This window comes from Oenanthe melanoleuca, chromosome 10 (assembly GCF_029582105.1).
Source record: "Oenanthe melanoleuca isolate GR-GAL-2019-014 chromosome 10, OMel1.0, whole genome shotgun sequence".
Taxonomy (NCBI): domain Eukaryota; kingdom Metazoa; phylum Chordata; class Aves; order Passeriformes; family Muscicapidae; genus Oenanthe; species Oenanthe melanoleuca.
In genome coordinates, this window is record NC_079344.1 from 17,134,034 (window position 1) to 17,160,325 (window position 26,292).

Here is a 26,292-nt window from a genome sequence, read left to right on the forward strand (position 1 = left end):
TAAAATTACTCCAAATTGTAGAAAGGATTTGCCTGAAGGAGAGAAGTTGGAGGCATTTGCTCCAGTCACATGTAACCCGTGGTGCCTGGAGATCCCACATCCTGCTTTTCTTCCCTTTTTTCTGTTGGAAATCATCTCCTGAGCTGTTGGGTGTTTTTTGGGAGGTCAGAGCCCTTGCAGGGAGTGCTGGCTCTCAGTCAGGCTGTGCTGACTTCTCTGCAGTGAGGGCAGTGCTTGTCCTGGCCCCTCTGCAGCTCCTGCTCACTGCATCCAGAGGCTTTGAAATGTCCCAATCTTGGGGGCAGAAATCCTGATCCAGAGCAGCATCTGCTCAGCTCAGTGGGGTTTCATTCTCCCTCTCATCCCTAAACTGGGTGAGACCACTCACTGAGATTTTCTGGTTCCTCCCTGAGGAGCTTTGTTTCCTCAGTCTGTGCAGGGTTGTGCCAGTCTGAGCCTGGAAACCCAGCAGCAGATGGGATGCAGCTCCTGTGCTTTGAATTGTCTCTGCACTAACATGGAGCAGTTTTCCAAAGCCCCCTTGTTGGTGTGTGGGCTTGTCCTGCAGCTACCTGGGATCCATCAGGGATCAGTGACAATATGAAATGTTGGATCTTTTAGGACTGCATAAAAGAGAAACAAATTGTTCAGGGTAATATCTATGGAGTTTATTTCTAGCATGTGCTCATGGTTTGGTATTGTGGGATAGGCTGGGATCTTAAAAAAACTCTGTTAAATTGTGGAATCTGACACTTCAAGGGGGCTCAGTGTCATTCACACTCAGTGTGGGATGCACAGAGAAACTGAAAGATCCCAAGATTCAAGGCCAGAGATGGAAACCAGAACTTTCACCTGTAAAAGCAGCCCAGCTGCCTCATCAAGTAATACAAATATTGGAATGCTTAAATACTGCTGGGAATTCCAGCATCCCAGAGAGGAAGAGCTTTTGGGGGTACAGCAGCTGGTGATGCCAGATGGATGGAAAGATTCCTGCTCTGGACTTGTCATTGCATCCCTCCCAGCAAGGCCTGAGTTCCCTGCCTTCCCCAGGGAGCTGTGCCCATTCCAGCTGTGCCCATTCCAGCTGTGCCACAGCCCCTCAACCACAGTCCCACCCATTCCAAACCAAGGAGAGGCTTAAAGCCAATGGAGGATTTAATTTAATTCATTTTATGAGTCTTTGTTGTCTGGCCACAGACAGCAAAGCCCTGGGCACAAATCACTGTCATCCCTTGGATCACCATTTCCTGAACTTCCATCCCTTGTAAGAAGAAAGAAATAAAGGTATTGGAGATCTCAAGGTTTCTTTGTCAGTGCTGGAGCCTTCAGTAAAGGTGCCTTTACTTTGGCAGTAAATCAGCTGCACTCAGTGGTTTCTGGAGGCAGTGGCTGTTCCAGTTATTGAATGGCCCTGTCAGATCCTGAAACAACTCTTTCATTCCATGTTTACACCACTGCAGGTCAGGGGAGGAATATACATATCTGTAAATACAGCTCTCCTTCTTTTCCATGGGCCTCCAGTACATTCTCTTGGTGCTGAAGCCATTTATAACAAATACCAGATCTTTATAAATGCTGAATTACAAATTCCACTGTGAACCACATGTAGTTTCCTTGTGTGATCCTAAATAACCATTTTTTCTGGAAAGAATCTACATCTTAGTAAAGTTTCATTCTCTTCAAGTCTCACAAGTGTGTCTTTAGTGTATTGTTTATTGCATTTAAGGTTGCTTTGGAAGTTCCAGTAGGAATCTGGTTCCAGGCAGGACTGTTCCTTGCTGTGCTTTTTGTTTTCCCCAGCCAGAAGAGTTAATGAAATGCTGTAAATGAACCCCCAGGTAAACAGAGGTTTAAGGAGAATCTTGTATTGTCTTTTTTCATGTCTAATTGACTGCTGTTAAGTGCTGCTGCTGATTGCAGGATTTCTAGTGCAGGATAAACGTTGATATTTGATTAACGGATTTGCACGACAGAGAAGAGGCAGCCCCGAATTAATGCCAGTGGTTATGGAAATGCTGGGAACACGTGGGCTGGGGGAGTCTGAGAGCTGTGCCTTTGGCAAGTGCTGACCCTGCTTTCCCTTGCAGACTGCAAATGCCACCACTCTGAGCTATCTGGTGACGGGGCTGAAGCCAAACACCCTCTATGAGTTCTCGGTGATGGTGACCAAGGGCAGGAGATCCAGCACCTGGAGCATGACAGCACATGGGACAACCTTTGAATTAGGTACTGCTGGGCTCTGGAAAGGCTGGGGTATTCCTACAGAAACCTCCACTGAAATGCTTCTGCTAATTAACACTTGCTGGGAGGGATCTGAATAGTTCAGTCAGAAATTCTGATTAAGAAGAAAACATCATCATTGAAAATTGCAAGGGATGATTGCAGGAGAATTTACATCAAATTACACAGAAGTTATGAATAATGCACCACAGTTCATGGGCAGGAGAGAAGAAAGTCTCACAAAAACCACATTAACAGCAAATACAAAGAAAACACTTCAGCAAATGATAATTAAAATTTGCTGTAAATGTGATAATTGTTGCAGAGTGAGAAGGTGCATGAGGCAAATGGAGACAAAAAAAAAATCACTGTAGGCATTAAGACATCCAAATGAGCCCTAAATTCCTGTTCAGTGCAGAGCAGAGGAGGGTTTGTATCTGCCAGGAAAAGCTCAGGCCCAGGGAGTGACTGTGAGGACCAGACCCTCTCCCCAACCTGCCCCTCAGTAGCTCTTCTTACCCTGCAGAGTTAAATGAACTTTGGGCAATTAAATTTCCTGCTTATTACACTTAGGGTTCTCTTTAGGTGAAGGACAAGAAGCCCATCCAAATGAGCCCAGAGTTCTCCTTCTAAATTAAAACACAGCCAAAAAAATCAGACATGCAAAGAATTAGTGAGATTTTCCAGCTATTCTATCATAGAAATTCTATAATTTCTGCTTAAGAAAAAGCAAACCCATGATAAAATCGAAGCCCCAGTGAGCTTCAGTTGCTTTTGAAAACATTATTGTGGTTTTGGGTGGGAATTCCATGATGTGGGGCCAGCTCTGGGCTGGGGCTCCTTTCCCATCCCACTATTCCCAGCCCACATTAAACACTCCATTTGGTATTTCTGCTGACACATGTTCAATCCTCAGCCATAACTCAGCTCTGAATGCAGGGGCTGTAAAAGCTGCACAAATGAAGTTTTTTAAAAGAGAATTTGACACAAAGCCCCTGAGCAAGGGCACAATGCAGGAGGCTGCAGTGCATTTAAATAGGAAGGGTCAGGTTGAAGTGGTTGTAAGGAATATTTACAAAAATGACCAAAAAGCTAGGAAATTAAGGAGAAAATTTAAAATAGAAATTAAAGGAAAAAAAAAAGGCTAAATATATTTTCTCAAAACAGATTTTATGATTTGTAATACTGGCCAAATTCCTGAGTGAGTGCCTCATTATATATATATTATATATATATATATTCCTGGAAGTTGTGTAGGACTTGCTCCTAAAAGGAAAATAGGGAATTGTAGGCTCTTTTTTATCTATATATTCCTGATCTCCTGTGGACTGCTCCTGATTTTCTATTTTTGTTTCCTCTGAATCCTGTTTTTACATATTTGGGGTGATAGTTATTATAACGTCTGGGCTTTGGCTGTCTCTAGTTTCCAGTTCTTCATCACAGGGGTAATTGGTGGCCATCCCAGAGGATTTATAGATTGATTTCTAATAGGTCACATACCTAAAGCTCTGGAAATGCAGAAAGTTCAGTGATACTGTGGTTGTATTAAATACCCAAGGTGGATTTGCTCTGGGTTGCCCCCTCAGGAGCCTCTTGGATTTCAGGAGGTGGCACTGCAGGGATGGTCAGTGCCCTCTGCAGGCTGCACTTCACAGCAAGGATTTCAGTTTTCTGCTGGAGCAATTTGTGTTTTTCCCTGAGTTTTTGTCAGGACAGGCTGATGGGAGAAGGAAAAGTCTCCCCTCCTTTCTTTCCCTGTGCTTCCAAGCTGGAAAAGGTTGGCCAGTTGTGTTCAGTGAATCCTTCTGCATTTGAAACATGTCTGAGGTGCAGATGCCTTCCAAATTACAAATCATTCTTCTGGAGGTCAAATCATTCTAGGTTTGTCCAGGTTTGCTGTGGCTGTCCCACCCCTGGCAGTGCCCAAGGCCAGGTCAGACTGGGCTTGGAACACCCTGGGACAGTGGGAATGCCCCTGTCCATGGCACAGGGTGACACTGGATGGGCTTTAAGGTCCATTCCCACCCAAACCATTCCAGGCTGGGATAATTCTAAGCTGCTGGTGGATTTACTTTGCTGATTTGGGATTTAAGTGTCAAATGGGCACTTCTGGGTCTGAGTCCCACCATAAACCTGGAAAAAGGGAGATATTTCAGATGCCTGCCTATACAGAATGTATCTTTCTCAAGTTTGTGGGATTTTTCTGATGACTGAAGAAGCTCAGGTGAGAAGTCACTGCCCCCTGTTGTCCAGTTTTTTGAGGATGCTCAGTCATGGATCATGGTGCCAGAAGTGCTCTGGAAAGGGGGAGCTCCATGTGGGATGGAGGCATTGACCAGTGGGGGATAAATATCAGTGAGACACTGCAGGAGGGGGGATTTATAAAAGTAAAGAGAGTAACATGTCATTGCACATCAGAGGAAGCTGCAGGGCCCTGGGGTGGCTGTGACACTGTGGGTTTGTGTTTCAGTGCCCACCTCCCCGCCCAAGGACGTGACAGTGGTGAGCAAGGAGGGCAAGCCCCGCACCATCATCGTCAACTGGCAGCCGCCCTCCGAGGCCAACGGCAAGATCACAGGTGGGCTCAGCCTCTGTCAACCCATGGCTTCTGTGCTCACCCAGCTGGAGACTAGCTGCACTGAGTGGGACTGGAATCAGAAATCCAGTTTAAATATCTCCACAGGCACTGCTCGTGCTGCTCTCGTAGATGGTGTCCAGCAGTTATCCCTTGTGCCTCTCCCCATCAGAGCTTTATTTAGGAGAAGCCATCCCAGTGCTCTTTGTCATCTTTGTGGCATTTTTGTGTCACAGGACACACTTCAGAGCAGTTTCTTGTTCCCCTGACAGAACCATTAGGAGTAAACTGTTATTTAACTGCATCACTGCCACACAGGATAAATCACTTTTCAGAAAGTAATAACTATTGGTTCCCTTCTATAATTTCTATTCAGATTCCCATTTGGAAGGGCATTCTGAAATAATCCACTTCAATTTTAATTTGTTTAAAGCTGAAATCAGATTTTAATGGCTTGTTGTTTGCAGTGTCTGGGTTTGGGTCTGAGCTCAGAATTAACCATGGTGCAGAATCAAACCAGGGACACCACCTGATTGGGCAGGACTGGAGCCAAGGCTTTGGACAGGAGACTAAAACTGATTCAATCCCTGGGAAAAGGCAGCAAAATGTTTCCTCTCCATGGGAAAAGAGGATTGGCTGGAGACACAGGAGCCTTTGGTGGAGGGATTTGGCTGCCAGTGAGGGGCACAAATGTCTCACACTGGAGCACACCTGAGGGAAGGGAGGCAGCTACAGAGAGCAGCATTTACCTGTACAGGGCTGGCAAAATTATCCCATTGTCCAGCTCCAAAATCCCCTGGGAAGGAAACCCTTGGAACTGACTGTTCAGTATTTATCAGCTTTTGCACAAGCAGCAGTTAGCAGCTTAAAAATGAACTAAAATGGCTTAATCTTAGAGCTAAGCCTGAGTTCAGCAGGCACCAGCTCCTCTTTCCCAGAGCCCTGCTCCCCTTTCCCAGATCCCATCTCCATCTCCCCTTTCCCAGATCCCATCCCCATCTCCCCTTTCCCAGATCCCATCCCCATCTCCCCTTTCCCAGATCCCATCTCCATCTCCCCTTTCCCAGAGCCCAATTCCCCTTTCCCATCCCCATCTCCCCTTTCCCAGATCCCATCCCCATCTCCCCTTTCCCAGAGCCCATCTCCATCTCCCCTTTCCCAGAGCCCATCTCCATCTCCCCTTTCCCAGATCCCATCTCCCCTTTCCCAGATCCCATCTCCAGTTCCCCTTTCCCAGATCCCATCTCCAGCTCCCCTTTCCCAGATCCCATCCCCATCTCCCCTTTCCCAGAGCCCATCTCCAGTTCCCCTTTCCCAGAGCCCATTAAATTTTTGGGATGTGGGGCCTGAGTGCCCTCTGGTGGGGACAGCCCCATTGGCCAAGGGCCCAGCATGAATTAATTACTCATTAGCTCACTCTGCTGTCAGTGATGTCAGAATTCCAAGTGGTGATGTCATTACATGACATGGAATGCTGGGCTTTACAGCTTCAGTCTCCTGGGATGGGATGGGATGGGATGGGATGGGATGGGATGGGATGGGATGGGATGGGATGGGATGGGATGGGATGGGATGGGATGGGATGGGATGGGATGGGAATGCTGTCTCTCTGCTGTGGCTCCCTGTCCCTTATGGACAGAATTGTCTCTCTGCTGTGGTTCTCTCTCCCCTAAGGATGGAATTGTCTCTTTCCCTGCCCAGGGTACATCATCTACTACAGCACAGATGTCAATGCTGAGATCCATGACTGGGTGATCGAGCCCGTGGTGGGTAACAGGCTGACCCACCAGATCCAGGAGCTCACCCTGGACACCCCCTACTTCTTCAAGATCCAGGCTCGAAACTCCAAGGGCATGGGGCCCATGTCAGAGGCCGTGCAGTTCCGCACCCCCAAAGGTACCTGGCCTGCAGCCTGGGCTGTGCTCCTGGCAGGGGCAGCAGTGGTGTCTGCCAGGGGTTTGGGGTTGCACAGAACCCACTGTTGGGCTCACAGCCTGTTCCACAGTGCCCTTGATGTCATTCTGTTGTTCCAAACCCGGGGTGGCTGCAGTGAAATCCATGTCCTGTGTCACATCTGCTCCTGGGAATGGGATGGGGCAGTGGGAACTCGCCCCTAATTCAGGAACTGATGGGGATGGCAAGTAGTAAAGAGTAAAATGGGAGAGAGCTTGGGAAAAGTAAAATTATGAGTTTATTGTCATAAAATCCTGTCACAGAATTGGGTTGGGAGGGACCTTACAGCTCATCCATGGGCAGGGACACCTCCACCCCCCCAGATTGCTCCAAGCCCAGTCCAGCCTGGACTTGGATACTTCTCTACATGAGTTTTAGTACTGAGAATCAAGAACTGTATGTACCCTGTGGGAAACTTGGAATTCTGTCTCACCCCTTCAAGCCTTGTGATGTGTCTCTTGTTTTTTCCTCCCTGTGCTTGCCCCACTAAGCTGAGTCCTCAGATAAAATGCCCAATGACCAAGGTAAATGAACAGCCACATTTCTCTTCTCTCCATCCCTCACTGTTCTGCTTTGCTGTCCATGTGCTGTGACATTTTTTAAGTGGAACAGGATGCTGCTGCTCTGACTGGGAAGGGGCAAGCTCCTACTGTGCTGGAAGTCCTGGGCATGGATGGGAGGAATGAAAAGGGATCTCTGTAGAGGTGTCCCTGAAGGCCATGGGGGTTGTGCCAGTGCTGAATCCTTCTGAGAGAATGGCTTTGGAGCCAGTGATGCCTCATCCAGCCACTGCCCAAACATGAGGGGGTGGAAGATCAAAGGGATTCTGGTTAGCACAAGTGCTGCTTGTGAGGATTCATTCCATAATAAAGGCAGGGAAGCCATGAAAAGCTCTGTGCAGGAGAGATTCTGCCTGTCAGCTCATTTGGAGCTCAGCACTGGCTCCTAAAAGCCTTAAGGTTTTAAAATGTTTGCTTGAAAAATGGGAGCTTTGAGCTTCCTACATTGAATTAGGAGGTGGATGTCCCAGGGCACTTCTTGCTTTCTTCCAAATAACCTACAAGCCCCATAAAAAGGGGGAGAATTAGTCTGAAGGGATGAGTTAAAAAGGCCATTGGCAAACAGCTTAGACATGCAATTAAAGAGATCCTAAAGGGGCTCTGAGGGAGCTGCTCCTCACTTGGCTCCTCAGCTTGGTTCTTGGAGTAATTTATTAAATGTGCTTTTACTCTGTAGTGCTGGTAACAGGGGCAGTCAGGGAGTAAACTGATCCCCATCCTTGTGTCCTGGAGGTGGGGCTGAGGTTTGGGCTGTGTGGGGAGCAGGTGCTCCAGTGTCATTGTCCTGCTCAGCTGCAGCAGGGGGAATTGGGGAAGGTTACAGCATTTTAGTGAAAATTGCTGTTCTCTGTTTCTCCCTGTTGCCCATTTCAGCCAGTGTTACATCCTAAAGTAATATGTTCTCCTGGTCATGATCCATTTTTATCACATCCTGTTATTTATAAATCATCCAAGCCAAGAGTTTTATTTGCCAATTCCTGTAAGGACTCTGGGACAGCTGAAGTGGTGGCAGTAGCTGAAATGTGGGCAAGGGGAAGGCAGAGGGGTGCAGGAGGAGCTGAGGAGCTGCCCTGTGACAGCATCACTGAACTGCCAGTTTGGGACCTGCAGGAAACTCAGCCTGGGAGCAAAACCAAAAACCTTAATGGTTCTGTCCTTTCCTCTCTTTGTCTACTTTAATTTTTCCTTCTGAGCTCAGCCCATGATTCTGTTTTCCCACACCCTTCTGAAGCACTGAGCTTGGTCAGAACTCAGGGCCTGTTGCTCTCAGTGGTTGCACTGGCCTCAACCTAAAGCAAAGATTAAGGTCTCTGGTGGAGTAATCCCATCCTGAAGTCACCAACAGTTAAAATGTTCTGTGTGGATATATTGTAATATGGATGTTCATAGACTGAATGAAAAACAATTCCAGCAAATGCTGTCTTAAACTGTTCCTTAAAATAGGTCACACTGTGTAAGAGATGGGGCTCCCTGGAATTTATTAAAGGTTTAAACTGTTGATCTGTGGGTTTAGGAGAAGCACCTTGGTTGGGTACCTAAATTTCATCCTGAATTCATCAGGGAGGACATGGGTTCCATGAGGATCCTTGTGCATTGTCTCTCTTTACTTAGCCCTGATTTGATGTCCCTTGCTGACCTCAGGGCAGTTATTCCCTTCTCTCTCATTATTCAGGACACTGAGCTGCACTTGGCCAAGTACAGACCCTTGCAGAACTCACTGGAAGCATTCCTCATGAATAATTGTCATTCTTATCAGTTAATTTGTTGTTAATCTTGTTAATAGGCTCCACATGTTCTTTTTATGGTGCTAGTTTAACAAAGCATTGCACAGCACTCTCTCAGATATTTCCTGGAAGCCCAAATGCAGTATATTTTATATATCTCTCATTATATATCTGCATAGTTACTGTTACCAGCCACATTTATGGGCTGACATTCAGCTTTTTGAAGATACCTGTTTTCCATAAACCAGAAAGATGGATGTAAAGTGTGTGCCATCTCCTCTCCCTCCCCTCTTCCATCATCTCACCTGTTTTAGGGCTCCAGCTGCTACTCTAAAAGTGCTCAGGGTGTCTGATTGCCCTCCCAAAATATTGCTGGTTCTTCATCTTCCCCCCTCTCTCACAGCTTCTCTCCTCAGCACCAGGCTCAGGGATTCTGAGAGTCCATCTGGGGGGTTCCCACCTTCTCCTGACTGAAACTGCCATACTGCCTGACTTTTTGGAGGTTTTTGGTTTTTTTTGTAGAGCAGTATGAAAATGTGTAAAATATTCTGGATTCCTGTAACCAGAGGAATATTGTTGTTTGCACCATTGCTGAATGTTTCCCCTACTGCAGTGTTTAATGCATTTGAATGGAAACACAGAGTGGAAGGACCACGTTTGGATGTAACTAATTTATTGTTTCCTCAGTTTTCACCAAAACCATTTTTGTGGTGCTTTGTTGTCACTTGTGGTGTGCAGGAGAGAACAGGGAGGAACTGAAAGCAAGTTTTTATGGATAGGCAGGGCCTTAATGTTGCATTTACTGTGCTTGGGATCTTCCCTCCATTTCCAGTCTTCTCAGCTGCTGGAAAGGACAGAAGGAAGGACACCTGGATAATTCCTGTTTCAGGGGGATGAACTCTCAGTACAAGTGTGGCAAAACCATGTTCCTCAACATGTACCTGTGCTTTCTGCAAATGGGCTTTATTATAATTTTTGAAGTGAAATTAAGAGAGGCTCCTGAGCTTAATTAGGAAAATAACTGGGAAACTATTAAAGAGCTACTTTGGAGAAGTGGCTCTTTCCTTGGTGAAGCAGATGCTCTGGCAAAGCTGGATTGTGTTGTAGGGACAGAAATGGGGGGGAAAAGCTGCTCCTGGGGGCTCAGGGAGTTCTAGAGAAGGACTGAGAGATGCTGAATTTGTCTGTGTGTGTAAAGCTGTGTCCACCCTTTCCAGCCTCGGGATCTGCAGGGAAGGGGAGTCGCCCCATGGACTTGGGCCCGGACTACAAACCCCCGCTGGGAGGTGAGTGTGGGGCAGAGCTTCTCCTGGCCACACCTGGGTTCCAGGCTGGGGTCACCCAGAGAGCTCCAGCAGCAGTTCCAGAGCTGTGCCTGCTGCCTCTGAGCTCCCATGGCATTTCCATAACCAGAGCAGCTCCCAGTGTGGTGTGAAATGGCTGCCAGAGTGGGAAATCAATTCTGTGGGAACAGATGAGGAGGGAAAACTCTCCTCTGCTCCTTCTGCTGGTCAGTGCTGTGTGTTGGGATTTCCTGTCCCTGCTAAAGGAGGTTTCCTTTGGAGCCAGGTGACCCCTGGAGGCTCCTGATCCAATTCCAGAGCCTGGGAAGTGCTCCAAGGGGAGCCTGTGGTGCTGCAGGTTCAGCAGCATCCCAGACTGACTCTGCTTAGAGTGTTGAGGGTTTTGTGATAATTGAGCAGGCTGAACTTAAATTTTGATAGACTTAATAGGAAATGGTCTGTAAATCAACTTCCAGATGAACAGTTGTACAGAAACAGTTGGCAAATGCCAAAGAAACAAACATTTCTCATGACGTCCATTCCTTCCTGCTGCTCTGCAGGATTCCAGGTGTCTCTGGTGGGCACTGCTTGCTTTTCCTGTGTAATAAATGAGCCTTTTCTCCTCTCCCCACCCCTCCCAGGCAGTAACAGTCCCCATGGCAGCCCCACATCCCCCCTGGACAGCAACATGCTGCTGGTGATCATCGTGTCCGTGGGCGTCATCACCATCGTCATCGTCGTCATCGTCGCTGTCTTCTGCACCCGCCGCACCACGTCCCACCAGAAAAAGTAATGGGGCTGGGGCCTGGGCCAGCCTGCCTCACTGAGTCCTATCATTTACTTCCTCAGGTGCTTTAGACTTTATTGTAGGTGCTGCTGCTGCTCTGCTTTTCCTGTCAGTGTCCCAAAGTTCCAAACCGTCAGTTCACGCACAAATCCGGGCAGTGCTGCCAGGTGTGCCTGCACTTGTCCCACCCCGAGGAGAAATTGTCATTTACAAGTTTCCAAACTGGAGCCAGTGCAGGTGTTGGGAGCTGGGAGAGCTCAAGAGCTCAGGCAGCTCCTCACTCTTGCATGGGTGGACTCAGTGCATGGGTGTGCTTGACATTATCCAGTTTTCAGTAGGATCACTGGAGTGGAATCTGAATGCAGTGCTGGATTCCTTAGAAAAGTGCTCCAAAATCCCAATGTTTGTATCTGAATTCTTCCCTCAGAGCACCTGCATTAATGCTGCAGCAGTGATGCTCCCAGTTATGGGCTCCTGCAGGGTCTCACTGCGTATTCTTGGAAGGACCAGAGCTGTATTTGAAGTTTGAAAAGATGCTGCTATGCAAAACAGATTTTTAAGGAAGTGATGAAAAGCCAGGCTTGGATAATCTGCAGTTGTTCTGCTGCAGCAGGACCACCCTGCAGAACTGCCAGAGGGGGAGCAGGGCTGGAGGAGGTGGCCCTGGCACACCTGAAGCTGGGGCTGTGCTTGGGAGAGGGCAGCAGGGATGGGCCAGTGCCAGCAGATGTGTTTTACTTTCAGGGCAGAAATAACTCTGTGAAATCTCAGTTTCTGAGTGCCCTCAGCCAGGGAATAACCTGATCCCTGTCACTCATCAGCTCCAGTGGGAGCAGGATTTGGGAGTCACCCCTGCCAGAGGCTCTGCTGGTGACACTTACCAATGTCTGAGCCATTCCCAGGAACTCTGCTCCCAAAGGGACCCCTCCTCCAGCTTTGCCATGGCCCAAAGTGAGGAGTCAGTGTGGGGAGAGTGCTGAAACCTACATTTTGCTTTCCCAAAATTCTGCCATCCCAAATCTCTGCTTCACCATGGTTTGCTGCTGCTCAGCACAATGGGAGCCTCCCTAGTGGGCTGTGTCCAGCCTGAGCAGGGCTGGAAGGAACATTCCTGTCATCAATCCTCTGTTCCCATCCTCTTGGGATAACTGCTGTCTGCACCTCCTTCTCCAGCTGCTGCTGGAGCTTGATGAGCCCAGGATATGGGCACAGCATTGGAATATTCTCTCAGTAACCAGAATTTCTGCAAACTTAATTCTTGTTAAATAAGGCTGGGCTGCAGAGAGAAATTCCATGGCACCAGAGTTCAGGATGTGCTTTGAAGTGTCAGTGGGGTTTGTGTGTGCAAAATTCAAAGCTCCCTGCCCAGTAGGAAAGTTGTGCCCAGCTGGATGCAAGACCTGAGGGAAATCCCAGGGAGAAGTTGCCTTTTCCATCAGGTGCAGAACATCTCCTTTGCTCTCCTTCCCAGGAAACGAGCCGCCTGCAAATCCGTGAACGGCTCCCACAAGTACAAGGGCAACTCCAAAGATGTCAAACCTCCAGACCTGTGGATCCACCACGAGAGGCTGGAGCTGAAACCCATTGATAAATCCCCAGATCCTAATCCCATCATGACAGACACCCCCATCCCCCGCAACTCCCAGGACATCACCCCGGTGGACAATTCCATGGACAGCAACATCCATCAGAGGCGGAATTCCTACAGAGGTGAGAGCCCATCAGGACTGTGGCTGGTGAAACCACTTTATTGAGAGATGATGAAGTTACTCTTTTCTGTTCTTATTTTCCAAGTAGTGAATTGGGTTTGTTCTTGGTTTCTAAGACTCTGAAAAGGGTGGATCGCGTGTTTTAGTGAGGAAATGGAGTGCCCAAGAGTTGTATCATGACTTTCTCTTGGTAGATACTGATCAGTAATGGGAAGATCATCTCACTTCATGTTAAACCACTGAAGTTGTTTCTGACCTTTCAACCCAGAGTTGAATCACTGCCAGAAATTTACACTGGGGCCTGGAGAGGTTTCTCCAGTTCCCAAACCCCCTCACCTCACTGTCTTCTTCCCACCTTCAGCAAAGGGGGAAAGGGCTGTTTTTATCCCTGGTGACTCCAGGACTTGCTGGGAGCAGGAGGAAAGGGAGGAGTGTTGGAATGCTGCCATGGTTCCAGGAGCCTGGCTGCAGAGGAATAACATGACTGTCTCCCCTCAGGACACGAGTCAGAGGACAGCATGTCCACCCTGGCAGGAAGGAGGGGCATGAGGCCCAAGATGATGATGCCTTTTGATTCTCAGCCACCTCAGCGTAAGTGAACACCCCCATTCCTGCTGGAGCCACTCCCTGCTCCCAGGAAATCCTGTGGTGTGGGCAGAGTGGGGCTTTGTTAGAAGGGATTGAGGGCAGGAGCATGTCCAGATCTGTCTGTCCCAGTCTGGGGCTCTCCAGGTCTGTGGGCTGCTTCTTGCAGCCGTTCCCTTGGAACCCTGCCAGTGTCCAGCTTCCCATAGAGCTGCAGAGAGCTGGAATCTCTGTCAGGCTCCCCACTGTTGGTTTGCCCAGCCCAGCCCAAGCAGTCACCATCCCCTTTGTCTCTGCAGTTGCTGCTCTCAGAGCCTTCTCTGACTTTACTCTGAGCTCCTTGATACTCTTTGCCCTGGGACCCTTCTCTGATACCAAAATTACCATTACTATAAAATATTTTAGGAATTAAGAAATATATCTAGAGTTTTCAAATTACTCCAAGATGGAAAGGGACTTGGCTGAACCTCTGAACAGCCAGACTGAAACCCTGTGTGAGGACACCAGTGAGAAGTTCAGGAGTTCCTGTGCAGGGGCAGAACTGGGAGGTAAAATCACACCAAGCTCACCCAGGCTGAGCTTTAGACTTCCCTGAGCTCTGTGATCATGTTCCACCTGGAGCCAGCTGTCTGCTGCCACAACCCCTCTGTTTAATGGAATTATTTCAGAGTAGTCCATTACATTTACACTTTCTTTTTGCTGTAGTTAAAAACTGAACTGAGGACTTGGTGTTCTAGATCTCTAGTCACTTTTTCCAGTGTCCTGATGACCTGATTGCTCAGTTTGTGAATTTTCTTGTTCTACGACCCTTTTCCAAGAGTAGTATCTGGTTTCATGGTTTTACCATGAACAAGGTTTCTCTTGTTGTCTCCCAGCTCTCCCTGTGTGAGGAGGGAGCAGAGGATGCAGTTTTGCACTAAATTCCTTGGGCTCTGGACAAGCCTGGCTGCTTCTTCCTCTCTGTCAGCTCCTGCCTTGCTTGGGGGGCACAGCCCAGACCCTGCTGATGCCTTGGGCTGGAGCTTGCTTTGAGACTTGGACTCTCCATCCTCTTTGTGAAGGCTCTGAGGGCTCCAGCTGCAGGCTCTGCTTTGTGGGATGTGGGGTCTGCAGGTGTCCTTCTGGCAGGAGCTTCATGGGAGCTCACCCTGGCACGTGAGGCCCTTTCTCAGTGAGCCCCACCAGGACCTTCCATGTGTCCATCTGGGCCTGCACAACCTTCCATGGCTTTCTTCACCCACTGGAGCATTCAGATGGTTTATTAATTACATCCTAACTATTGAATTATGCTAATTCACTGTACCATTTTAGTCCAATTTGCAGTAATGGTGTGTACCTAGTAATTTCCTTTTTTGCCTCCTGGAATACAGAAATTCTGGAAGGGTATTAGGAAGCAAAGGGCTGTTTATTATTTAACACACCTCATTTCCTCTTTCTTGCTGTACTGTATATGGGTAACAGATCTGTATTCTCTTTATTCTTCTTCTGAACTTTTCCTTGGAATCAAGCAGTGCATTAAGAGCTGGTGGCACAGTTTTTGGAGCTGTAATTGGGTGATTTATTTTGTCCTGAGCATCTTTGAGGTGTGATAACGCAGGGGTTTAAGCTGGGTTGTAAATCAGCCGAGGGTCTGGCTCCCTGCTGCAGAAGGGAGCAGGGAGGAGAGTCCCCAGCCTGTCCTCTGTGTGTGTGTGTGTGTGTGTGTGTTAAGTGTTTCTCTGTCTTGTGTTCATCCACAGCTGTGATTAGTGCTCATCCCATCCATTCCCTCGACCCCCCTCACCACCATTTCCACTCCGGCAGCCTCGCCTCTCCAACCCGCAGCTTCCTGCACCACCAGCTCAGCCCGTGGCCCCTGGGCTCTGCCATGTCCCATTCGGACAGGGCCGACTCCACAGGTGAGAGACAGCCCTAGGGAGGTGAGGGAAGCACCTGGAAATCTGAGCCTCAAGCCTCAGTCTCCTCTTGGGGTTCCATGAGGCATGGGTGAAGTATGGACACAATCCTGGATGGGCTGGGTTTTCCTGGGTAGGTGGGATATTGATCCTTGACATCCACGGTGGTGTCCTTGGAAAAGGGGGTTTCATGTTTTATGCACAGCTCCAAACAGAGATTCCCCTGCTAAAGCTTCCAGCATAGAGTCTGTAACATCAGATTAACTCTGAGCTGCTTCATGGAATAACTTTTCCCCTAATTAATACAATTTAAAACCAACAGGGAAAGCAAGTCTAGGCTTGGTTACCAAGAATGGGGGCATACAAACAATGTGGGTGATTTTCATGCAGCACTTTCAGGCTTGATCAGAATCATTTGCAGCAATTTAGTTCTAGAGAGCTCTAAAGTCTCCAGTGCTCTGAAAAATTCCAGAGCAGTGGTTTTGCTAAGTGTGCACATGGGTAGTATATTGGGATGAAGCAAACTATGAGCTTCTCTACTTTAAGGTCAACATTTGAAGGTGTCACATCCAAAAGTAATGTTTCCTTATGAAAACAGTTCCTGAGGCTGCAACATCCATTCCAGCTGAAACCATTCCATGAGTCTCAGTGCATGGATTTCAGATGTGACCTCCCAGTGACCACCAGTGACTCCTCTGTGCCACCCCAGTGCTGTGTGCTTGAAGAGTTCCTAGTTAAACATGCCAATACTTTGGCACTGTGGGGTAAAAGGAGGCAGCAGATTCCTGTTCTGTGCTGTTTGTCTGAGGGTTGGAATGTGGAGCTGTTTCAGTGCCCAAGTGTTGATGGTCAGGGGGTCACTCCCTGCACAGACAGTGCCCTGGGAGTGTTACTGTGTAAGGGTTACTGAGCAGTGAAAGGACACAGTAACATGGCACTCTCTTTCATGGTGTAAGAAAGAACAATTTATTGAAGGAAGCCATTGCCTTAAATAAGGCACTTCATGAAAAACAGAATACAGCAGATCATTGGTGAGAGAAGGAGACACCTCTTGTCCCAGGCTTCTCACAGATCCAGCAGGTGTTTATCTTCATTATGATTCTCTCGTGTTTACAGTAGAGAAAGAGGCTCTAGCTTGGGAAAAGTCCTGAGAAAGGCAGACGGGAAGAACCCTTTAAGATCCTTCCTGGGCCTGTAGTGGCACATGGGAGGCGGTGTCCCCGTGTCCCGTTTCAGCAGGGCTAACCCTGTGTGTGTTGCAGAGTCGGTGCGGAACACGCCCAGCACGGACACCATGCCGGCTGCAGCCGGCACGGAGCTGCCCGAGCCCGAGGGGCCGTTCCTGCCCGCCGAGGAGGAGCCCCAGGGCCCCCCCACCGCCCACGTGCGCCCCTCCCACCCCCTCAAGAGCTTTGCCGTGCCCGCCCTGCCCGCCGGGGGCCCCTTCGACCCTGCCCTGCCCAGCACCCCCCTGCTGACACAGCAAGGTGAGCCAGAGACGGGGACGGGGATCTGGGAGCGGAGGGAGGGCGGGGGCATCGAAGGGAGTGGGGCAGAGGCTGGGTCTGTGGGTGATACAGCTGTCCCTGAAAAGGACCCTGGGACCTTATACCCTGAGAGATTCCCCCCTCCCTACCAAAAACCCTGTTATCATTTAGGATTTCCATTGGTCTTTAACTTTACTAGATGATTGGACTTTTCTCACCTAGAATCTTAAAATAATTGGATAGTTCTCAAATTTTACTGGTTAGAATTTCAATCCCCCTAAAATCTGTAAAAACCCCTTGCTATGCTATGTATTGGGATTTTGCTGGTAGAACCCTTTGAAGAAATAAAGCTACCTTCAAAACCTCTACAGCATCTCCCAAGTCTCATTCCTGGCTGGCTGAGAAGCTGAACTCTGCCTTGGGAGCCCCCGAAGCCAGAACCACCCTAGCCCAGGCAGCTACAGGTGTCATCTTCTGTTCATAGATCAGACTATTTAAATCCAGCACTCCGTAACTGAAGTGTTCCTTTTCTCCTGATAGAATCCTTTTCCTTCATGGAATCATCCCAGACTGGTTTGGGTTGGAAGGGAGCTTTAAAGCCCATTCAGTCCCACCCCTGCCATGGGCAGTGCACCTTCCACTATCCCAGGGTGCTCCAAGCTCTATCCAGCCTTGGACACTGCCAGGGATCCAGGGGCAGCCACAGCCGTGCCAGGGCTGCCCACCCTCCCAGCCAGGAATTCCCTCCCAGTATCCCATCTAGCAGTGGAAGCCATTCCCCTCTGTCCTTACTCAGCTCCTCCCAGGAGCTCGCAGAGCAGGCAGCAGCCCCAGAGACCCGTGGCTGACGTGTCCCAACCCTTTCCAGCTGGCAGCCACGCGCTGCAGGCGGTGAAGACGGCGTCCATCGGCACGCTGGGCAGGAGCCGGCCGCCCGTGCCCGTGGTGGTGCCCAGCGCGCCCGAGCTGCAGGAGAGCGCGCGCATGCTGGAGGACTCGGAGAGCGTAGGTACCCGCCAGGGCAGGCAGCACTGCCCTGGCACTGCAGGGAACGGGGGGAGTCCTGCTGCACTCTGCTGCTGCAGCTTCCCTGGTGCTGCACGGCATTCCCAGTGCCATTGCTGAGCTGCACAGCATTCCCAGTGCCATTCCTGAGCTGCACAGCATTCCCAGTGCCATTCCTCAGCTGCACAGCATTCCCAGTGCCATTCCTGAGCTGCACAGCATTCCCAGTGCCATTCCCCAGCTGCACAGCATTCCCAGTGCCATTGCTGAGCTGCACGGCATTCCCAGTGCCATTGCTGAGCTGCACAGCATTCCCAGTGCCATTGCTGAGCTGCACAGCATTCCCAGTGCCATTGCTGAGCTGCACAGCATTCCCAGTGCCATTGCTGAGCTGCACAGCATTCCCAGTGCCATTGCTGAGCTGCACAGCATTCCCAGTGCCATTGCTGAGCTGCACAGCATTCCCAGTGCCATTCCTCAGCTGCACAGCATTCCCAGTGCCATTCCTCAGCTGCACAGCATTCCCAGTGCCATTCCCCAGCTGCACAGCATTCCCAGTGCCATTGCTGAGCTGCTGCACAGCATTCCCAGTGCCATTCCCCAGCTGCACAGCATTCCCAGTGCCATTCCTGAGCTGCACAGCATTCCCAGTGCCATTCCCCAGCTGCACAGCATTCCCAGTGCCATTGCTGAGCTGCTGCACAGCATTCCCAGTGCCATTCCCCAGCTGCACAGCATTCCCAGTGCCATTCCTGAGCTGCACAGCATTCCCAGTGCCATTCCCCAGCTGCACAGCATTCCCAGTGCCATTCCTGAGCTGCACAGCATTCCCAGTGCCATTGCTGAGCTGCACAGCATTCCCAGTGCCATTCCCCAGCTGCACAGCATTCCCAGTGCCATTCCCCAGCTGCTGCACAGCATTCTCATGTCACTGCTCATGGAACATCTGACTTTAATGTCTGTGTGTTCCAAGCCATCATCCCAAATATGTTTGTAAATTCTCACAGGAAAGTTTCCTGAGTTTTGGGAAGAGTGCAGCCAACTGCTGGGCTGCTTTGGAAGCAGCTTTTAAGGAATATTTTGGGTATGAAGCACTGGAAGAGCTGTTTTCTTTTCAAATTACAAGCCAAGGAGTTGATCTTGTGGCCATTGTGTCACCTGCTAATATACAAATATTCCTTGTGCATCACTGCTACAGGGAATGCTAATTTGGAATTTATTTTTCTTTTTTTCCTCATTGTCCTGTTGTCACATAATTTTTACTCTCCTGATTTTATTTCTATATATGCTGGTCTGGAAACTTTATCTGGGTGCCCTTTTATGCTTCTGTCACTCCTGCTTTATTAATTTTGTTTGGTCAGTACCAAACACATATTCCTCAACTAATTTGTAGTATTTAAATAGAGCCATTAATACTTTTTTCATTAATTTATTTGTGAAAGAGTAGAGTTAGCACAAAAGACCAAATTAAATTAAATTACATGTTCAGATGTGAGTCTTGAAATGTAAATTACAAGTTGAAATATGGGGTTCAGTGATATGAATTAATTCTGGGTTTTTAGGAGAACCTGTAGGAGTGAGTTTAAGGAATGAGTTTACTTCCAGCTCTTTATCCCAGTCAGGAGTTGGCAGATGATGTGTTGGGCACAGGACAGGGATGGCTTTGCTGTACAGTGCAGAGATTTGGCAAACTGGGAATTCTTTGCTGTTGAAATGAAGGAGGAGGTTTGTGTGTGAGAACAGGCCAGGGCTGGAAGCTGCTCTGGACTGGGAAGGAATTGCTCAGGAAGGGTTTGGAGGGAGGCCAGGCCATGGTGTCTGTCCAAGTGGTGACACAAATGAGACAGTTAAACCTAAAAATGTGTGGGTTTAGCAACTATCCTGATCCCAAAACAGCTTTCTTGAAGTGATTCCTTTGACCTGTTTTCCTTCTTGTTGGAGTCAGTGAGTCAGCCTCCTGCTTTGGTTCAAAGGCAGGGATTGAGACAGGAGAACAGGGCTTGATCAGTGCAGCTCTGAGCCACAACTGCACCTGTTATTAATTGGTGTAATGGCCAATAAATCCACTTGTGCTCATTCCTGGGTCAGGACCTGCAGCAGGGAGTGCTCACTGTGGGGTTCCTGCTGTGTTCCTGGGGTTCCTGCTGGGTTCCTGGTGCCCCAGCTGTGAGAGTGACCCTGTCCCTGTTTGCAGAGCTACGAGCCAGACGAGCTGACCAAAGAAATGGCCCATCTGGAAGGACTGATGAAGGACCTCAACGCCATCACCACGGCGTGAGCGCCCGGCTCCCAGCGCCGCCAGGCTCGGACTCAGCCGTGCAACAAGGAGCTGTACAGAGGAAAACTAAAGGAAAAAACAGAATAAACAAACAAGCCAGAAAGAGGGACAGCACGTGAGAGCAATGGAGGGAGGAGGAGAGGAAGCAGCTGGAGGTGACCCCAGTGCCAGCCCTTGCCCTGCAGCAGGATTCCAGGATGGGCCAGGCTGGGATCCAGCAGGACAAAAGCAAAGCAAAGTGGACTCGCCATTAGTTCTTTTCTGGTCAGGTTTTGTCTCAGTGGTGTGATTGCCCTGCCTTTTCAGTGTTGGACATTGGCATTTTATGTACAATTTTATTTGTGTTTTTATTTTATCTTTTTTTATAAAAAGGAAAAAAAAAGTATTGTAATAAAAAAAAAAAAAAAAAAAAAGGGAGAAACTGTTGTTTTCCACAGCGTAGGCTGAGGTTTGACTGCTTGTTCTATTGTGTATGAAAATTCATTGCCAGTGTGGGTTGTTCTGTTTTGGTTTTTATCCTGAGTATAATTACATCCCCTTCTGGCAGTTAATCCATGGCCTTTTGGGATGCTGCACTGCTCTTTGTAAGCTTTTTTTATTATTTTTATATTATAATTATTAAAAGCCTGACTTTCTCCTCTCATCACTGTGAGATTCCCAGTCTGTTTGAATTGAGGTGTAATTGGAGAGCCTTGTTTGTCGCTTTTTGTGCAGTTTCAATATTTTGAGTGGGGGGAGAAGTAGCTGGGGAAGGGGAGGGGATCCTGGGGAGGGTTCATTCCTGTTGTTTTCCTGTCTTTTTCCAGTGACTGGGAATACTGAAGAACAAGGAAACATCTTCAGCTGTACTGTGTGTCTGCTCACTGAGTGCAGGGAGAGTCTCCTTTAGGAACATCCAGAGAATTCCTCCTGTCTTGGTGACCCTACAGGAAGCTTGTTTTGGCAGCTGTTTTGTTGTTGTTGGTTTAAAGATGGATCAGTAGCCTTGGAAGTGCAGAGTGAGAGCTCAGCAAGGCTGCAGGGCTGGGGCTGAGCCCCAGGATCTTCCCATTCCCAGCACAGATCCTGCCTGGAGAGCTCTGAGTGTCCTGCAGCAGTGCCCTGTCCCTGGCCATGCCAACAGGAATCCTGCTCAGAAGGATTCCTCAGACACAAAACAAGGCAAAAATGTGGTTTTTTACACTTTGGAAACCATGTGAAAACAAACCCAGTGTTGGTGACCCAGGTGCTGTTCACAGACCTGCCTGGAAAGGGAGGAGAGGGAACAGGGAGCTCCAGGGAGGGGAGGGAAGAGGGATGATCCTTCTCTCTCTGTGTGCTTGCCTGGCTCTGTCCTTCTCTGCATTCAAAAAAAGGACTGGAGTTCAGTAAAATGAGGAAAAAAAAAAAAAAAAAGAGAAACCCCAACCAGCTGCCAATAAATTCCTGTGCAATTCCACTTCTAGGATGAAAGGAATCCCAAACTTCCTGATGGTTTGGGGGCTGGGATTTGAGAAGCTCAGCCCCCTCTGTGCCTCTGCCAGGAGATTTCCACTGAAATGGCAAAAAGAACTTTGCTTCCTTTGCTTCCCATTATCCCCTGAACTGAAGCTGAAGCTCCCTGTCCTGTCACTGGGAGAAGGGAGAGCCACAGAATCCCTGAGGAGAGCAGGGATTGAGGGTGGGATCACTTCCTTTCTTTTCCTGGACTCTGTCTTGTCATTTCTGGGCCATTTCCTGCATTTATTTATTACTGAGGGAGGGGAGGGAATTAAATAAATTGTAGCACCATGGGCCACCTGGATAATTAATGTTTGGACTTTTAATCAGTACAATTCAGGGCAAAATAAGCTACAGAACATGTATTTAAATAAGAAAATCCACCCCCTGGCCTGAAAGGAGGGTGTGGACCTGTTCCTTTACCTATTTTTTACCTATACCCAAAGAAATGCCATCCTACACACACAGTATTCCCAGCTGGGGGCCTTTGTGAATATTCCTTATGTAGAACACCATGAATGTTAATATTGTCATTGAATTTGGGGAGGGGGAATATTTTTAATGATAAAACAACTGTTCAAAGTTGGTTTTTTAAGGTTAAACTGAAGAAAAAAAAAAAAAAAAGAAACTTATTCAATTCAGTGTACAATCTGTATTGCACTTTTTCACATTTTAATGCTACATTTTCTTACATATCCTGTGATTTTAACTTTGGAACATTGTGTATCCTTGTAGTGTCATAGTCCAGCTGTGCAGTGACAGCTTCCCTCAGACATTTGGGGAAAAGGAACAAACCAAACTGTACATTGTTTTATGATTCTCATGTAGAAGAATTTCAAGGACTGCTGTAGATGTCGACCTTTCTGTACAATTTTTTTGCTTTTCTGTAGTATTTGCTGTATCCTCTATGGCTTTTTTTAATAACTTCATGTTTATTATTTTGTATTGGGCATCCAATACACTTTTTTAATCCAATCAACTCCTGGGCTGCTTGGAGAGTTTGTTTAATTATCTGTGGTCAGTACAGTGACCAGGTTTGGGGTTTTACTTGTCCTTTTTTCTCTTGCTGTGGGTTGTGTTCTCCAAAGAAAGAACTGCTCTCCCTCCCTCAGGCTTTGTGCACACACTGAACTTGGAGCATTTTCTTGCCTCCCTACTTCAAAGCTCCACAGCAAAATTAACACCTTTTAATTAGCAAGCAGAGAAGGAAGGGCTTCAAATCAGTGGAAGTACAAATAATAGCCTTAATAAACTGGGAAATAATGGGGAAACAACGGGATATTGCACTTTCTGGATCTGGATTGTGAAGTGCAGTAATATCAGCTCCTCAGGGCATCAGCCCAGGGCCAGCAGCCACTGCCTGTGCCACCACTGTCCCCAGCTCCTGGTCACTGCTTCCCTCCCCCGACACATCCCAGGGGGCAGGGACCTGGAATCCTCCCGCAGGGATGAGCTGGAATCCTCCCGCAGGGATGAGCTGGAATTCTCCCGGAGGGATGAGCTGGAATCCTCCCGGAGGGATGAGCTGGAATCCTCCCGGAGGGATGGTCCGGAATTCTCCCGGAGGGATGAGCTGGAATTCTCCCGGAGGGATGGTCCGGAATCCTCCCGGAGGGATGGTCCGGAATCCTCCCGGAGGGATGGTCCGGAATTCTCCCGGAGGGATGGTCCGGAATTCTCCCGGAGGGATGAGCTGGAATTCTCCCGCAGGGATGAGCTGGAATTCTCCCGGAGGGATGGTCCGGAATCCTCCCGCAGGGATGAGCTGGAATTCTCCCGCAGGGATGAGCTGGAATCCTCCCGGAGGGATGGTCCGGAATTCTCCCGGAGGGATGAGCTGGAATCCTCCCGGAGGGATGGTCCGGAATCCTCCCGGAGGGATGAGCTGGAATTCTCCCGGAGGGATGAGCTGGAATCCTCCCGGAGGGATGAGCTGGAATTCTCCCGCATGGAGAATTGTCCCCGAGGGATGCCCTGGAGCGGGGCAGGGGCAGCTCAGCCGTGTCAGAGCTGGTGGGGGTGAGGGATCAGGGGACAAAACTAGAGAACATTTCCTATGGAAAGCAGAGGAGAGCAGATAAACCCCGAAACCCGCCCAGAGTCACCGAGCTCCAGCCCGTGGAACGGGGTGTAGGGTTGGGATGGAGCTGTAGGGTTGGGATGGAGCTGTAGGGTTGGGATGATGCTGTAGGGTTGGGATGATGCTGTAGGGTTGGGATGGAGCTGTAGGGTTGGGATGGAGCTGTAGGTTTGGGATGATGCTGTAGGGTTGGGATGGAGCTGTAGGTTTGGGATGGAGCTGTAGGTTTGGGATGGAGCTATAGGGTTGGGATGATGCTGTAGGGTTGGGATGGAGCTGTAGGGTTGGGATGGAGCTGTAGGTTTGGGATGGAGCTGTAGGGTTGGGATGGAGCTGTAGGGTTGGGATGGAGCTGTAGGTTTGGGATGATGCTGTAGGTTTGGGATGGAGCTGTAGGGTTGGGATGGAGCTGTAGGTTTGGGATGGAGCTGTAGGGTTGGGATGGAGCTGTAGGGTTGGGATGGAGCTGTAGGCTGTGCCCGGGGCAGTGTCGCTGTGCCGGGGCAGTGTCCCTGTGCCCGGGGCAGTGTCCCTGTGCCGGGGCAGTGTCCCTGTGCCGGGGCAGTGTCCCTGTGCCGGGGCAGTGTCGCTGTGCCGGGGCTGTGTCCCTGTGCCGGGGCAGTGTCCCTGTGCCCGGGGCAGTGTCCCTGTGCCGGGGCTGTGTCCCTGTGCCCGGGGCAGTGTCGCTGTGCCCGAGCAGTGTCCCTGTGCCCGGGGCAGTGTCGCTGTGCCCGGGGCAGTGTCACTGTGCCCGAGCAGTGTCCCTGTGCCCGGGGCAGTGTCCCTGTGCCGGGGCTGTGTCCCTGTGCCCGGGGCTGTGTCCCTGTGCCCGGGGCTGTGTCCCTGTGCCGGGGCTGTGTCCCTGTGCCCGGGGCTGTGTCCCTGTGCCCGGGCAGTGTCCCTGTGCCCGGGGCTGTGTCCCTGTGCCCGGGCAGTGTCGCTGTGCCCGGGGCAGTGTCCCTGTGCCCGGGCAGTGTCCCTGTGCCGGGGCTGTGTCCCTGTGCCCGGGCAGTGTCCCTGTGCCCGGGCAGTGTCCCTGTGCCCGAGCAGTGTCGCTGTGCCCGGGGCAGTGTCGCTGTGCCCGGGCTGTGTCGCTGTGCCGGGGCTGTGTCCCTGTGCCGGGGCAGTGTCGCTGTGCCCGGGCTGTGTCGCTGTGCCCGGGGCAGTGTCACTGTGCCCGAGCAGTGTCCCTGTGCCCGGGGCCGTGTCGCTGTGCCGGGGCTGTGTCCCTGTGCCGGGGCCGTGCCGGGCCGCGGTGACATCGCAGCCCGGGGACAGCAGGTGGCAGCGCTGTCTCGCTGCTGAGGAGCCGCAGCGCTCGCTCGGCCGGAGCTGCTGGAAGGGATGCGGGCTCACAGCAACGCTGCTGCTGCTGCTGCGGGCGGGCAGATCAGCGTGGAGCTCACCTGGAAAATCCCAGTTTTTCCAAGGACCCAGAACCAAGGGTTGCCTCAAACACCTGCACTAAATTCGGGCAACCAGCCATCCCCACCTGAACTGAGACTGGGTTTGACCCAAAACTCTTCATCTCAGCAGAAGCGTTTCTGCAGCAGCTCAGGGGGATTCGAGCCAACAGCTTTGACCAAAAACACTGAACCACTGCAGCTCTTCGGAGGATCCCAGCATGGTTGGGATGGAAGGGACCCTAAAGGGACCATCTCATCCTAACCCCACCCCTGCCATGCCCAGGGACACCTTCCACTGTCCCAGGCTGCTCCAAGCCCGTCCAGCCTGGCCTTGGGCACCGCCAGGGATCCAGGGGCAGCCACTGGAACAGGAGCATAAAGGTGGAAGTGTTCTGGTTTGTACAAACTCCAAAACTTCCATGATTAACACGAATCTTTTATCAATTATCGCAATAGTAAATAGTAATAATGAACAGTGATAATAGTAAACTAGCATTTTAATTAAGAGCTTATTAACACTTGATGTTTAAGAGTAAACCAACACTTTAACCAAGAGTTTGTGTCGTTGGGGTTTCATTCGTTGCAGACCGGACCCTTGGGAGCGCTGCTGGGGCTGGGGCTGGCCCCGGGACAGCGGGACGGGGTGGGGGGGCACAGACGGACGGACAGAGAGACGGACAGACAGACTGACAGACGGACGGGCAAACAGAGGACAGACAGGCAGAGAGACTGACAGACTGACAGACGGACAGACAGATGGACAGACAGGCAGACGGATGGACAGACAGGCGGACAGACAGATGGACAGACAGACAGATGGACAGACGCACGGACAGACAGATGGACAGACGGATGGACAGACAGACGGACAGACAGACAGACGGACAGACAGATGGATAGACAGACGGAGGGACAGACACAGGCGGATGGACAGACGGATGGACAGACGGATGGACAGACAGATGGACCGACAGACGGATAGACAGACAGACAGACGGACAGACGGACAGCACGCGGGCCCTCCCTCCCCGCAGAGGCTCAGGTCTGCTCCCATCAGCGCCGGGACAGGCGCGGGCAGCGGCGCTGCTGCGGCAGAACCGAGCCAGGGCTCCGTCCCCTATCGCGCCTGAACGGCCGCGCCCCTTGAACCAGCTCCTTAAACCACAGCCCGGGCTCGGGCAAAGCTGCGATCAGCGAGGCAGGATGTCCGGGGCCTCTGCACGGACGGGACAAAACCAACCACATTAACCGTGCTGAAATTCAGCC

The 26,292-nt window shown here is 50.1% G+C and overlaps 1 protein-coding gene across 7 annotated transcripts in view; it reads left to right on the plus strand.

The window, feature by feature from the left end:
* Positions 1 to 22,519, plus strand: part of NEO1 (neogenin 1) — a 154,699-nt gene extending 132,180 nt beyond the window's left edge. For 4 of the 7 annotated variants that reach the window (XM_056499760.1, XM_056499763.1, XM_056499764.1 and 1 more), the window contains exons 18-28: positions 2,088 to 2,226; positions 4,691 to 4,798; positions 6,497 to 6,691; positions 10,250 to 10,318; positions 10,957 to 11,104; positions 12,574 to 12,812; positions 13,310 to 13,402; positions 15,136 to 15,294; positions 16,554 to 16,778; positions 17,647 to 17,783; positions 19,978 to 22,519. In XM_056499760.1, coding sequence (XP_056355735.1) covers positions 2,088 to 2,226; positions 4,691 to 4,798; positions 6,497 to 6,691; positions 10,250 to 10,318; positions 10,957 to 11,104; positions 12,574 to 12,812; positions 13,310 to 13,402; positions 15,136 to 15,294; positions 16,554 to 16,778; positions 17,647 to 17,783; positions 19,978 to 20,061 — 1,596 coding nt within the window. In that variant the 3' untranslated portion in view covers positions 20,062 to 22,519. Of the gene's footprint in view, positions 1 to 2,087; positions 2,227 to 4,690; positions 4,799 to 6,496; positions 6,692 to 7,239; positions 7,273 to 10,249; positions 10,319 to 10,956; positions 11,105 to 12,573; positions 12,813 to 13,309; positions 13,403 to 15,135; positions 15,295 to 16,553; positions 16,779 to 17,646; positions 17,784 to 19,977 lie in introns of all 7 variants that reach the window. The other 3 variants (XM_056499759.1, XM_056499761.1, XM_056499762.1) reach the window with 1 other exon arrangement.
* Positions 22,520 to 26,292: the final 3,773 nt, after the last annotated feature.